The sequence below is a fragment of the Eurytemora carolleeae genome, unplaced genomic scaffold (assembly GCF_000591075.1).
Source record: "Eurytemora carolleeae unplaced genomic scaffold, Eaff_2.0 scaffold1022, whole genome shotgun sequence".
NCBI classification, from domain to species: Eukaryota; Metazoa; Arthropoda; class Copepoda; order Calanoida; family Temoridae; genus Eurytemora; species Eurytemora carolleeae.
In genome coordinates this window covers 65,505-79,621 of record NW_019396912.1, presented here as the reverse complement: position 1 = coordinate 79,621, position 14,117 = coordinate 65,505, and the positions used below count along the sequence as shown (strand labels likewise).

Below are 14,117 nucleotides of genomic sequence, written 5' to 3'. Positions count from 1 at the left end.
CAAATTTTATCGTTAAAAGCAATTAAGGTTTATGAATCTTTTTTCCATTTTGAAAAGATCGTTTCGTTTTTTCTTCTTAAAAACTATCATAACTTAGTTTAATCCCTCAAAACAACCGTTTCGTTTTCAGATTGGTTTCATCCTTAAGGAAACGAAACGATCGTTTTTCAAATATTAAAAACTGCCCATCCCTAATGACATGATTAAAAAATTCTAAATAAAGACAAGAAAGAAATGTGTTATTTATTTCAGCTAAGTAACATGAAAAAATGTGTTACCGTTACGACCTGATACCTAGGGACCTCAAGAAAAATCTAAGAAAAATATCTCAGAAAAATGACTCTGAAAAATGTCTCTGAAAAATTTCTCTGAAAAATGTCTCTGAAAAATATCTCAGAAAAATGTCTCTGAAAAAAGAAAAACAAACATTTCTTCGTTCAATGCTAAGGTAAGTTTAAGTGAAATTAAAGGAACTCTCGACCTAATTTTAAATCGGTACCCTTTAAACCTTTGCCTGATCAGCAATGACGGATAAATCCTTGTTTATCTCACTTAAAAATTCAGGTAACTGGAGTGTATAATCCTGGTGGCCATCACAAACTCAATGCAATTAATTAATATATTTTCGGAACTAAAGAATTCTCGGAAACGGAATATTTGATGTTCAGTAAATGCTGGAAAAAATATATTAGTATTTTTTCATGCAAAACAGCTTGCATACAAAGTTAAAAACAATTACAAGCGTTTCTGCGGAAAATCACTAAAATTTCACTTTAATGAGTCAAAGATTGGAAGGGTAACATTGTGAATAGTATGTGTATCCCTTCCCCCCTTGATGCGGCTAAGGGCCATTCCAGCCAAAAGTTATGAAGTTGTAAATTTCAAATTTTTAAAGGATGCTACATGTGTATATGTATGTATCTGCCTAGAAAAGGTTGTAAGATCCTGAACCTAAACCACAAGTAGATTTAACTGCCATCTTTACTTCTTTTTATTGTTCGTAAACCATACATCAACAAACTTGCATTAGCTTGCAGTGTGCAGTCTTTTGTACCTACAGGGTGTAAAAATCATATATTTTGTACATTCAGGGTGTAAAAATCATATATTTTGCACATACAGAGTGTAAAAATCATATATTTTATACGTTCAGGGTGTGAAAATCATATATTTTGTACCTACTGGGTGTACAAATCATAAATTTTGTACCTACAGGGTGTAAAAATCATATATTTTGTACATTCAGGGTGTAAAAAATCATATATTTTGTACCTACATGGTGTAAAAATCATATATTTTGTATCTACAGGGTGTACAAATCATATTACACTTTAAAACCAAAGCTTACAACAAGTGCTTTATAGTGTTAAATACATGTAAAGGGTTACAGAAAAAAACATTAGTGAGTTAGAGATTTAAAATCTAAGCCCAAGGCGTTGCGACACTTCAAAGTCGACCCTGTCCTAAAATCTATGATAACTGTTTATAGGCAGGCTGAATCTATGTGACAGGGTGTAAGATCATATATTTTGTACATACACCCTGAAAGCATCATTTATTCTATACCCATATGGTGTAACACTATGTATATTGTATACAAGTATTACAACTTTGGGGGTATATTAATATTTTGTAAGTTCATATTGTGTATACAAATTGTTTTATGTGACAAACATTGAAAAATAACTTGCTCTCAGCAATTAGATGTTTTTTAAAGTTTAAAACAATTCATCAAACATTTCAATAGTTTTAAAAAAAAAAAAAAGAACATAACTGTTTCCTTTTATATTCCCTTTGTTTTGCAACCAAATGTCGTGAACATTGATATTTCAAACTATGAATTCTGATAAATCAAATCATCAATGTTTGAAATTTTACGCCATCAGGTTGCAAAGATAGATATTAGAAATTTTGAGTTTAAGGCAAGTAATCAGTTCCTTCCAAAAAATTTGTGTAGAAATCTTTACTTTTAGTTCGGATGATTTGAATGATGTAAAATATTATGAAGAAAATGAAGAGAATGAAGAGAATGAAGAGAACGAAGAGGATAAAGAAGATATTGTTGAAAACCCTGAGAACTTCAAGAACAATGAAAACGCTCAAGATCAAAAAGGTAACTTTCATTAAATATTTATTTGTAAGAACTAAAAAGAATTAAGATAAAAGATTGTCACCATAATAATGAGCGGTCTAAACATAAGTATTTCACGACTCACAAAAGTGTTCTTTAAACACAAAGACAGTTGAATATTTTAACAGAACTGAAAGGGAAACGTTGGTTTGTTTAAACACAAAGACAGCTGAATATTTTAACTGAACTGAAAGGGAACACGTTGGTTTGTTTAAACACAAAAACAGTTGAGTATTTTAGCAGAACTGAAAGGGAACAGGTTGGTTTGTTTAAACACAAACACAGTTGAATATTTTAACAGAACTGAAAGGGAACACGTTGGTATGTTTAAACACAAAGACAGCTGAATATTTTAACAGAACTGAAAGGGAACACGTGGGTTTGTTTAAACACAAAGACAACTGAATATTTTAACAGAACTGAAAGGGAACACGTGGGTTTGTTTAAACACAAAGACAACTGAATATTTTAACGGAACTGAAAGGGAACACGTGGGTTTGTTTAAACACAAAGACAGCTGAATATATTAGCAGAACTGAAAGGGAACACGTTGGGTTGTTTAAACACAAAGACAGCTGAATATTTTAACAGAACTGAAAGGGAACACGTTGGTTTGTTTAAACACAAAGACAGTTGACAGAACTGAAAGGGAACACGTTGGGTTGTTTAAACACAAAGACAGCTGAATATTTTAACAGAACTGAAAGGGAACACGTTGGTTTGTTTAAACACAAAGACAGTTGAATATTTAACAGAACTGAAAGGGAACACGTTGGGTTGTTTAAACACAAAGACAGACCAGGTGGTTATTTTACATAACTGTCCCAAGGGACGTGAAGTAACTTAACTTTATCTGTTGGGGGAATCAAAGGTCGGTAATGTTAGTCAAAAGGTTGTAAAAAAAAATTTTGGATAATGAGGATTTCTGAAAAGTACCTTGTTAGTCATATTTGTTTGTGAAAAAGTAAGAAATCTTTTACGTTAAAATTATTACATATGATTGTGAATTTGGATTATTTGATCTTATTTTTTGATTTAAAAAAATGAAGCCTTTCAGTGAGAGGGGACTAAACTGAATTTTGGAAAGTTCTGAAAATATCGTTAAATATCTTGAATAGACTTAGATATTTAATCAGAGAATCCAGGAATTATTTAATTGACAGTTTCTGTGTGAACAGAGCTGAAAACTTTAGAATGGGATATCCTTAATCCTGATCGTTCCATTAATCTGGAGATTAATAACAAGAGAAGAACAAGCATTATTTAATCTGGAGATTAAGAAAAAGAGTCGATCAAGCCTCAATCCCGATATCCACCATTCAAAAGTTCCTAGCTCTGATGTCAGAATTTTTGAATTGCGAATCTTGGGATCTGGGATTGATCTCCATCTCAAAAAAAAATAAAGGATTGACTTCCATATTCCTCTTTAATATGCCTTAGTGGATATACCCTACAGGGGTAGCTTAAGAATGTCCCAAATGGATATCTATATTAGGGATTAGTCCGCATTCCAAAGTGATCCACAATACTGTTTTGAAGTAGCCAACTTTAAAAATGTCGCCAAGGTCTTTGCTTTTCTTGGACCTTAGCCTCCTAAAGTACAACGTACACGGTACAGAGTAACCCACAAAGAATGAAACCTCAATGACGTCCAAAATATTTTCCCATCAAAACATAGCTTCTGATCTTGCGAAGCATAGGAGTCAATCAAACCATTTACAATTGATTAATTGATTTCCAAGACTCGCCGGACTGAAATGAAAAGTACATCTGATATTTTAACGTTGTTTTTAATGACAAAGTGATGGTACAACATCATTAACTTGCTGTCAACTTAATTGTTCTATAAATTAAAAATATATATTTTCCTCTATCTATCTATCTATCAATTTATCTATCTATCTATCTATCTATCTATCTATCTATCTATATATCTTTCTATCTATCTATTTATCTATATCTATCTATCTATCTATCTATCTTTCTATCTATCTATCTATCTATCTATCTATCTATCTATCTATATATCTATCTATCTATCTATCTATCTATCTATCTATCTATCCATCTATCTATCTATTTATCTACCTATCTATCTACTATCTATCTATCCTTCTATATATCTATATATATATCCTTCTATCTCTTGTTCATCTATCTATCTTTATATCGGATTTTCTATCTATCTATCTATCCTTGTCAGAGGGTCAGTTATTTTATTTTAACGATGTGTCTCCCTCCTCTTATATATACCGAGGGAGGGATGGCAAGCCCCAACAACAATGTTCTACCTCTTCAGAGGCACTTTACAATACCCTGAAGAACTTTTAAACTTTTTATTAAAAAAATTAAACGAAATCAGTGTCAAGTGAATTTTTGAGGTGGCTCGTTTTAATATCGAGTTAACTGTGGCTCGGGTGTTGCAACCCTCCCCAACTATTACACATGACCTATTACACAAAAGTGGCACGTCGCAATATAATTTATAAATGTCTGGGTTATCTTAGAAAATGACAGGAATAAAGAACCACTATCCGATATATCTATTTATAAATATATATATATATATATATATATTATCCAGACATTGTATATTATAGTTAATTAAAGAGACTGTTCACGAATATTCATTTTCATTTAAAGAGTTAAGTTCCCAATTCACAACCATACCTTTTCCCCTTTTATGGGGAAAAATTTGGGGAGTATAAATGTTTTCTATCTGAGTGAATTAGTTAATCAATTACAATAACAATGACTTGTGGTTATGCAGCAGAGACAAGAAAGAAATTCGACAAAATTTATTTTTATCTTCTGAGAAAACTCACGATATTTTCATTATAAACACACCATCACAACACACAATTTTCTAACTTCTTTTTTAATATTTCTTAATAACTAGTTTTATTTTTAATTCCCCTTGCCCCCTGACCCCCCAACCCTCCTTGAACCTCTCCTTAAAATTTTGTTGTAATTGCTTAAAATCTTAAAACGTATTATCTGATAACTCAAATTTTACTTTTAAGCATTACTGCACTTTCAATACGTTGGTGGTCCTAAAATCCTCTAAATCGTGTTTAACATAAAGATCGTAACGCGCGCCAACTCTTTCACTTTTCTCAAAATAAATGAAAGGTCATTAATTGTTCTAGTTGCAGAACTTCAATACAATGTGTTTAACATCCCTAACATGTTGCTCGATATATCGCATTTATAACTTGATGTTGGGAATATCATTCTGGATATATACAGAGTTACTCTCAATGGAAAAGAATTCAGAGACGACTTGATAAATATATACTGTCTGCTTCCTTATATTCACCATGGATCCCTGCAACTATCAACTCATTTCGTTCTTTGTCAAATCTAAGAATAATACATAAAATTCAGATCGTATTTACAGTCTCATCCTTTATGGGTAACCCTGCACTTTTTTGAATAAAATTATGTTCATTTTGAATTGCTTTCGGTGGTTCAATCTAATTTTTTCAGTTAGGCTTTTAATTTCATCAAATCCACTAAAAGAGGTTCGAAAATAAATCGCATAAAGATAAATTCAATTTTTTGACGTTTGTTCAAACATTTTTTTCTGAAGAGTTGCCAGAGAGTCTAGACTTCATAATTTTATATCTTTTTTATGTTTTAAACTTGAATTCACATTGAGGGTCAATAAACATTTTACGCTTTGGAACACCTTTCTTCTATTCAAAATTTACACGTAAATATATCTGGGTATTCTCAATGGATGACACCCCATATTTGTGATTACTGGTGAGCCCCGCCCCTATAAAGGATTTCAACAATATGTAATGACTCATTCATCTATAATCTATATACAGTGAGAACCAGAAAACTCTGGAATAGGAAGACGACTTTTACACTCAAGTTATAACTTAATAGTCCAATGAACACGAGACCACATTAACTGTACTTTGGGAATAGACCCATTTAACTTAATAAGTGATTTAATAAGTTAGTAGTAAATTATTTGCTCTGTAACAAGATCAAATACAAGTATCGCTATAATAGCATCTTCATTTCCTACTATTTTCTCGTTCTCACTAACCTGAGTGCTGATTATTATGTAATAAACAAATATTTAAAGGTTCTTATTTCGTATTCTAATTCAAAAGACTCTTCGTTAATAAAGTTTAAGTTACGATATACTTGAGGAAATCGTCTGTTAAGTAAACACATTTCAAGCTAGATATACGATTATATTTTACACATTTTTGATAACATTAAGATTAAGCTGGTACCTTTGGTAATCATGCATGAAAGTATTTTTTATTTAAAATTATGACTTCAGCCACTTTAAATATTTTATTTTTTCTAGGTATTAAATCGAGGCCTAGAGAGGATGAAACTTCCTTTCAGCATGGTAGGCTCAGCAAATCTGTTCCAAACTTGCATTTTGTTTCTTCGAATCTTCATTTGTATCATGAACAGTCTGACCGTTACAAAAAACGTTTCAGACCCCTTCGCTTGTTCAAGCCTTTTAAGGAAAACCGTTTAAAACTGGCATATTATCCTTTGCCATGGAAATCTAAAGCTATGGATTTACGACATAACAGGCTATTTGCTGATTTTGCATGGAATAATCATGAAAGTGATGAAGAAGTAGGTGATAAGCGTATTAAACTTGATGATGAAGCTCTGAAAAATCCTCAAATTGCTGAAGAAGTAAGGGATAACCACATTAAACTTGATGATGAAGCTCTAAAAAATCCTGAAATTGCTGAAGAAGTAAGTGATAAACATATTAATCTTGATGATGAAGCTCTGAAAAATCCTGAAGTTTCTGATGAAGTAAGTGATAAACATGTTAATCTTGATGATGAAGCTCTGAAAAATCCTGAAGTTTCTGATGAAGTAAGTGATAAACATATTAAACTTGATGAAAACTGTTCTAGGAAATTTGAATTTGCATCCACCTATGAATTAGGTTTGTATTTTGCTGGACAGGGTTCCGGAGAAAAGAATGCAGATTCTGAGATCTCCCGATCTTATCTTCCTTCCTCCAAACATACAGAGCATACCAGAATAAGGAGTAAGATTATGAAATCCCAAAAAGAAGACAATGATTGTTCCAGTGATGATACAGAAGACAACTATACTAATGAGGTAGCTCAACTATTAGAAGATGAAGAAATCTTTTCTAAAAATCAAGAAAGTCTTAAAGTTTCTGAAACATACTCAGCACAATGTATATATATTGTTAATTCGGATCCAGACGAAACAGATAATGAAACCACTCTTCCTGAACCTCCAATAGAGGACGCACAGGGGAATCTTAAGAAAGAAGCATATAAAAATGTATACAAGGACGCATATAAGAATATAGACAAGGACGTACAGGAAAATCTTTACAAAGACGCACAAAAAAATCCAAACAAGGACGCACATAAGAATCCAAACAAGGACGCACATAAGAATCTAAATTTATTAATGGATCCTAAAACTATTTCTCCGGGACTATCAGGATTTAAAGCCCAACATAAACCTCATGATCTCGGGTTCGTGTGCGTAAATAATACGCATGACTCTACGCTGCACTGGAATACGAAAGTGCATAAACGTGGTCCTATAAATCCTAATTCGGAATACATCTTAAATGCTAATTTTCGGCCGGAACACAGTTATATCCTTAATCCGCCAGTTCGTCCTGAGCTCAGAAAACTTTCAAGTGCTGAGAGACATTCTAAGCTCAAAGAGTCGCAATCCTCTCTGAACCCTGGATTGAGAGATAGTCCAAACATAGAGAACCCAAGAGATCTTATTAAACTCCAGGAGTGTCTAAAAGCTCTAGTTTATCCTCGACCCGGAGATTGCATAAGTCCGACTACTCTTACAACATCTAAAGCAAACTGCAATGCTAAAATGTATTCTGAATCCTCTGAAGATTTCTGTTCAGGAGTTCCTCTTGACAATAAAAATTCTGTCTACTGCTCTGAGTGTAGATCTAGTTCTGCTCCCAACCTAACTCCGGGTATACAATTCAATACAGATCCGACTAGATATTATCCTATACAACCCAACCATGGGAAACATAGGTGTTCGACTCAGGGGGTCTCGGATGATAAGGGGGGTCAGGAGACCCCAGATATTCATAGATATCCTTTCAATACTGATCTTATCCGTCCTTACACTACCAAGGCTACGTATGAAAAAAGTCTGAATAAAATTAGACGGATTGAATATGAACATGATTATGGCACCAGGGGTAGAATGCATCAACTGCATTCTGTCAACTTATCAGATTTAAACCAGAAGAAAAATATTAAATCCCAGGGTTCTATCCACAAGTATTCTCAGTTTAAAAACGAAGAACAAGTCCAAAGGTATACAGGGTTACATTTACTTACTTACTGACTTTGCTTGCATTTACTTCACATAATAATACGTCAATCCCCCCCCCCCCATATGCATGTTTAGTTTTTACTTAATATTGTGTGACTAACATGTTTCCCAAAAAAGTAACGTTGCATAATCAAAAGGAATCACGTCGAATCAAAATGCATTAAAAATGTGAAAAAATTCATTTTATGGAAACATTTCAAATGTAGATTTTTTTAAATTTCTTATCCTATATTATTTCTAACTACCTCTGTATAAGTTTTCTTTTCTGCCCCTTTTCCCAGTCTTTTTTGAAGTTTTGTCCGCGTATTTGAAACCCCCCTGTAACATGAAGTTATTTGAAACCCCCTCTGTAACATGAAGTTATTTGAAACCCCCTCTGTAACATGAATGATAATTACCCAATCATATACACTGTATTAAAGGGACTGTAAGATAATTACCCAATCATATACACTGTATTAAAGGGACTGTAAGCTTGACCCTCCATGCAAAGATGGCAATGTCCAATTTACAACAGCACTCTTAAAACCTTTATCAATGTGGAAGATATTGTCGTTTTACTACAGGGTGTCCCAAAAAACATGGGAATTCAGTGACGAATTCGATATCGTCTTTGTTATGAATTAGCATTGTAATACCTAATTTCAAAAGCCATAATATTATTATGTCTGCTAGAGTTTATTTAATGAAAAGGGTAAAAGACTGAAAAGATGTGTCTATATTGTCTCCGCAAGATGAACAGTGAATATGGACAAGTTTACTCTGTTTGTATACTGTAATTTTCTTGTTTTACTAAGTTTAACCGGTTGCAGTCAAAACATAAACAAACAAAATGTAAACATAGCAGACGAAACTCTTACAGATTACAGCTTTCTCAGTAGGTATCACTATACTAAATCAAAGAATTATTCATGAAGACGATATCGAATTCGTCACTGAATTCCCATGTTTTTTGGGACACCCTGTAGGTTAAAAGTCTTCAATTCTGATCATTCCTAAATACGTTTTCCTGTCGTAGAAATGCGCAAGTCACTTTAATAAAGAAACCACGTATGAAAAAAAAATCAGTTTTGAAAACTATAAACATTGATATATAATTAATATTTGATCAGACAACGCTTTCAAGGGTACCATGATATATCGGACACTGAAATTACGCTTACAGTTCCTTTATATATTCTATCGGAGATTTTTTTCATTTACAACTAAATACGTAGTTGGCTACATTTCAAAAGTTCAACAAAAGTCAGAAAATTCAATTTTTCCAGGTTAAACTGAGATTTAAAAGTTGTGCTCGTGTAACCCTGTATACCCCTAGGTGTAGAGATGTAAAGAAAAATAAACATTTTCCGTTCCACCCTGTACACTTTGCAGTGGATTTACCAAGGCATTCTTTTCTTCAAGACCACCCTTCATACTTAGGAACCAACTCTACGCTGGTAATTCATAATGCAGACAAGTATACGCAGAATCTAGAGTGTTATCAGCAAATAGATCAGAATCTAGAGTGTAATCAGAAAATAGATCAGAATCTAGAGTGTAATCAGCAAATAGATCAGAATCTAGAGTGTAATCAGCAAAGAGATCAGAATCTAGAGTGTATTCAGCAAATAGATCAGAATCTAGAGTGTAATCAGCAAATAGATCATAATCTAGAGTGTAATCAGCAAATAGATCAGAATCTAGAGTGTAATCAGCAAATAGATCAGAATCTAGAGTGTAATCAGCAAATAGATCAGAATCTAGAGTGTAATCAGAAAATAGGTCAGAATCTAGAGTGTAATCAGCAAATACATCATATTCTAGAGTGTCATCAGAAAATACATCAGATTCTAGAGTGCAATCAGCAAGTAGATCAGATTCTTCAGGAAAAGAAACAGTTTTGTCAAACAAAAAACGAAACGGAGTTTAGTAAACGAAACACGTTAAAAAATTCTACGCAGTGCCTAGAAAGAAAACAATTTACAGTTGCATTTTCTACTCAGCCCCAAACTCAGGAACCACTAAATTATTTTGGTTAAAGTCTTAACCCATGTTGTAAAAAGGTTTATAACGAGGGCAATTAGATTGTCATGTTGCATTTCCTTCAGTTTATGTCTTACCCAGGAGAACTTTTATCATGGGGGTTTAGGAGCAAATTGGGTTTGGTTTTGAGTTTAGATACATATTTAGTTTGGTTTTGATTTAGATACAAATTTGGTATGGTTATTATTATTTATATATTTGGTTTGGCTTTGATTTAGATACACATTTGGTTTGGTTTTGATTTAGAAATATATTTGGTTTGGTTTTGATTTAGATAAATATTTTTTTTGGTTTTGATTTAGGTATATTTTTGGTTTGGTTTTGATCTAGAAATATATTTGGTTTGGTTTTGATTTAGACACATATTTGGTTTTAGATATATTTTCGGATTGGTTTTGATTAAGAAACATATATTTGGATTGATTTTGATTTAGAAATATATTTGGTTTTATTTCATTTAGATATATATTTGAATTGGTTTTGATTAAGATTTTTGTGTTGAGCTTTAGCAATATTTTTTTTTTGGGGGGGTGGGATTTTCAAAATATGCATTTTCTTAAGATAGAAATTTATTTTCAAATTTGTAAATCAATTTGGTTTGGTCTCTTCTGCAGAAAAGAGAGAGGAAACACAATATCTTCCAACGATGGCGGAGCTTTGACAATTTGGCGGAGTACAGGATTGGTGGTTTGGCGGAGTTTGGTATACTGGGTAACTCCTTGGCAGATATTGAAAAGATGTCCAGGGGAAACGGAAATTATTTCTTCAGGGAACAATCACTAAACATCAACAAGAATATTTGTCTAAAAGAAAACAAAATAAAGTAACAGTAAAAAAAAATCTGGAAATATCGAAATTGACATCAATACTCAAGTTATGAATTAAAATAGTCCAATTAACCTGAGGCATAGCAATTGTGTAGTGTATACAGACCCATTTCACTTTTTAATTAATTTTATAACTTACAGGTAAAGATATTTCCTTTATAACAACATCAAAAGCTTTTCAGTATTGATTTAATGTCGTCTTCCTATTCTACAGTTTTCTGTTTATCACTTTATATGTAAGTTTATACCTTTCGGATGACCTTCCATATAAAAGAGGGGTATGCCCGATTAACAACGCACCCATTAAACCTTTTTCTTACAAAAAGGAATTGAGTTTTTGCCACAGAGTCTGATTTTCTTATACCTTTAGCTGTGCAACACAATGTCGTAAACCTTAGATATTTCCAACTAGCAATTCTGTTGAATCATATAATCCAAGTTAGAAATATCCAAGATGTTCACTATCACGTTGTAAAGATATAGGGATTAGAAAATTTGAGTTTGTGGCAAACATTCAGTTCCTTTGGAAGATATACACATGTTGTCGAGCTTGAAAAGGGATTGTTTCTGAACATTTCCTTCAATATTTCTTAAACAGAAATATCGCCAATAACTTAAAGATAAATGCAGAGCTGAATCAGACAATAACATACCTTACTATAAATGGAGGGTTACATCAAATCATGTTTTCAGTTTCTTTAAATGTTTTGAACTTTATAACAAAATGTTGGGCTGATGAAAAGTATTTTTTTTGTACACTTTCCGTCAATTTTTTATTAGTGATTTTTTAGCTCCAGAGACAAAGAAGGTGTAGACTCTGCTCATGATGATAAAGTCCTTGCTGAACTTGATCACGCTGCAGTATGTAATCAAATTTCAATTGATCATAAAACAGTGGATCAAAGTGCAGTTGATCTCAGTACAGATGATCAGAATGCAGTGTGTCACAATAGAGTTGATCACAATACTATTGATCAAGCTGAAATGGATCAAAATACATTTTACCAACGTGCAGGTGGTCAAACTGGAGCTGAACAAGTTTTAATCAGAGGTCAAACTGGAGCTGATCAAGCTGTGATGAGAGGTCAGACTAGAGCTTATCAAGCTGTGATTAAAGGTCAAACTGGAGATGATCGAGCTGTGATTAAAGGTCAAACTGGAGCTAATCAAGCTGTGATTAGAGGTCAAAGTGGAGCAGATCAAGCTGTGATTCGAAGTCAAACTGGAGTTGGTCAGGCTTTGATTAGAGGTCAAACTGCAGCTGATCAAGCTGTGATTCGAAGTCGAACTGGAGCTGGTCAAGCTGTGATTAGAAATCAAACTGGAGCTGATCAAGCTGTGATTAGAGGTCAAACTGGAGCTGGTCAAGCTGTGATCAGAGGTCAAACTGGAGCTGATCAAGCTGTGATCAGAGGTCAAACTGGAGCTAATCAAGCTGTGATTAGAGGTCAAACAGGAAATGAAGAATTGTGTGAAAGCTCTGAGACAGAAATTGATGAAGACACTTTTATAAAACTTGATAAAGTGATTATAAAATTTCTTGATGAAGTATCAGAAAAAGACTTGAAAGAATGTAAAACAGAAATGGAAAGTCAAAAAGAATGTGACGATGACATTTTTGAACATGAAACTTATGAAGAACTTGAATTATATTCTTGTAAAGAGCTTAAAAACGATTCTAATGAAGAAATTGAAAATGATTCTAATGAAGAATTTAAAAATGATTCTGTTGAAGATCTTAAATATGATTCTGATGAAGAACTTATAAATGATTCTGATGAAGATCTTGAAAATGATTCTGATGAAGAACTTATAAATGATTCTGATGAAGATCTTGAAAATGATTCTAATGAAGATCTTGAAAATTATTCTGATGAAGAACTTGAAAATGAATCAGGAGAAGACATTTTCGATAATTTAAATAAAAAGGTTGAAAATAAATCTGAAATTGATGAAGAATTTGAAATGAAATCTGAAAGTGAAATTGAAGAAGTTGATGAGACGTCAGACGATGAATCTGCAAAGAGATTCAGCAACAAATTCCAGAAATTTCTCGGCACCAGGTATTCTTTTTTAACGTAAAATTTGATCAACTCTCCATTAAAAATATCGTCTTTGTTTCTGAACAAGACACAGTTTTTAAAAATATGTGCAAGCAACGAGAGTGGAGACATATTCGTTTAATATCTTGAAGTTGCGTATTTTAGAAAGTAGTATGTGTCAAATTGTGCTTTTTAAGAAAAATATTTCTCACTGAAAAAAAGATCGATCATATTAAAATACTTTGCACTTTTTATTTTTAACGTCCTATTTTTAAGATAAAAGTATTGTATAAAAGGTTTAAATATGGTTCATTCTAAAGATAAGATTATTTTTATTGAATGAGTGCTAAAAATAATTATTAAGAGCTATTTAATGTTCTAATTTATTGGCGATTACTTTAGAAAATAGGGTTCGTTGGATGAATAGAATTCAAATTAGATATATTGAATTTCTTGACAACTGGTCTTCATTAATTCAAATTTGAAATAAATCTATATAATAAAGCAAGACATTTCTTTGTATTAATTAAAATAGAAAAATTTTAGAAACCTACTTTTACAAACAATGAAAAAATGTGACACCGGCCATGGGGTTTAACACACGTTTTCCTTGGCGATTGATAGTATCTTAAATTGTTAAAATGTTTCAAAATCAACAAAACTGACTCGAAAAGAGACATGTGATTAAAAATAATTGCATTTTCAATAATGTACATTGAGCAAAATTACTTCAGT

The 14,117-nt window shown here is 32.4% G+C and overlaps 2 protein-coding genes across 2 annotated transcripts in view; both read left to right on the top strand.

The window, feature by feature from the left end:
• The first annotated feature begins 401 nt into the window (after window positions 1–401).
• LOC111710016 (uncharacterized) lies at window positions 402–13,108 on the top strand. Its single transcript, XM_023484017.1, has 7 exons — window positions 402–448; window positions 1,974–2,113; window positions 6,465–8,469; window positions 9,807–10,485; window positions 11,128–11,336; window positions 12,132–12,864; window positions 13,076–13,108. Exons 1-7 carry the CDS (start codon window positions 402–404, stop codon window positions 13,106–13,108), a joined length of 3,846 nt encoding a protein of 1,281 aa, XP_023339785.1.
• Window positions 13,084–14,117, top strand: part of LOC111710015 (uncharacterized) — a 62,267-nt gene continuing 61,233 nt past the window's right edge. The window contains exon 1 of the mRNA XM_023484016.1: window positions 13,084–13,403. Coding sequence (XP_023339784.1) covers window positions 13,306–13,403 — 98 coding nt within the window. The 5' untranslated portion in view covers window positions 13,084–13,305. The remainder of the gene's footprint in view (window positions 13,404–14,117) is intronic.

Bases quoted from the DNA above. Each gene is read 5' to 3' on its own strand.
- LOC111710016 (XM_023484017.1), top strand. From the start codon at position 402: ATGTCTCTGAAAAAAGAAAAACAAACATTTCTTCGTTCAATGCTAAG. The intron at 8,470-9,806 runs GTATACAGGGTT...GTATACCCCTAG, and splicing joins AACGAAGAACAAGTCCAAAG to GTGTAGAGATGTAAAGAAAA. The intron at 11,337-12,131 runs GTAACAGTAAAA...GTGATTTTTTAG, and splicing joins CTAAAAGAAAACAAAATAAA to CTCCAGAGACAAAGAAGGTG.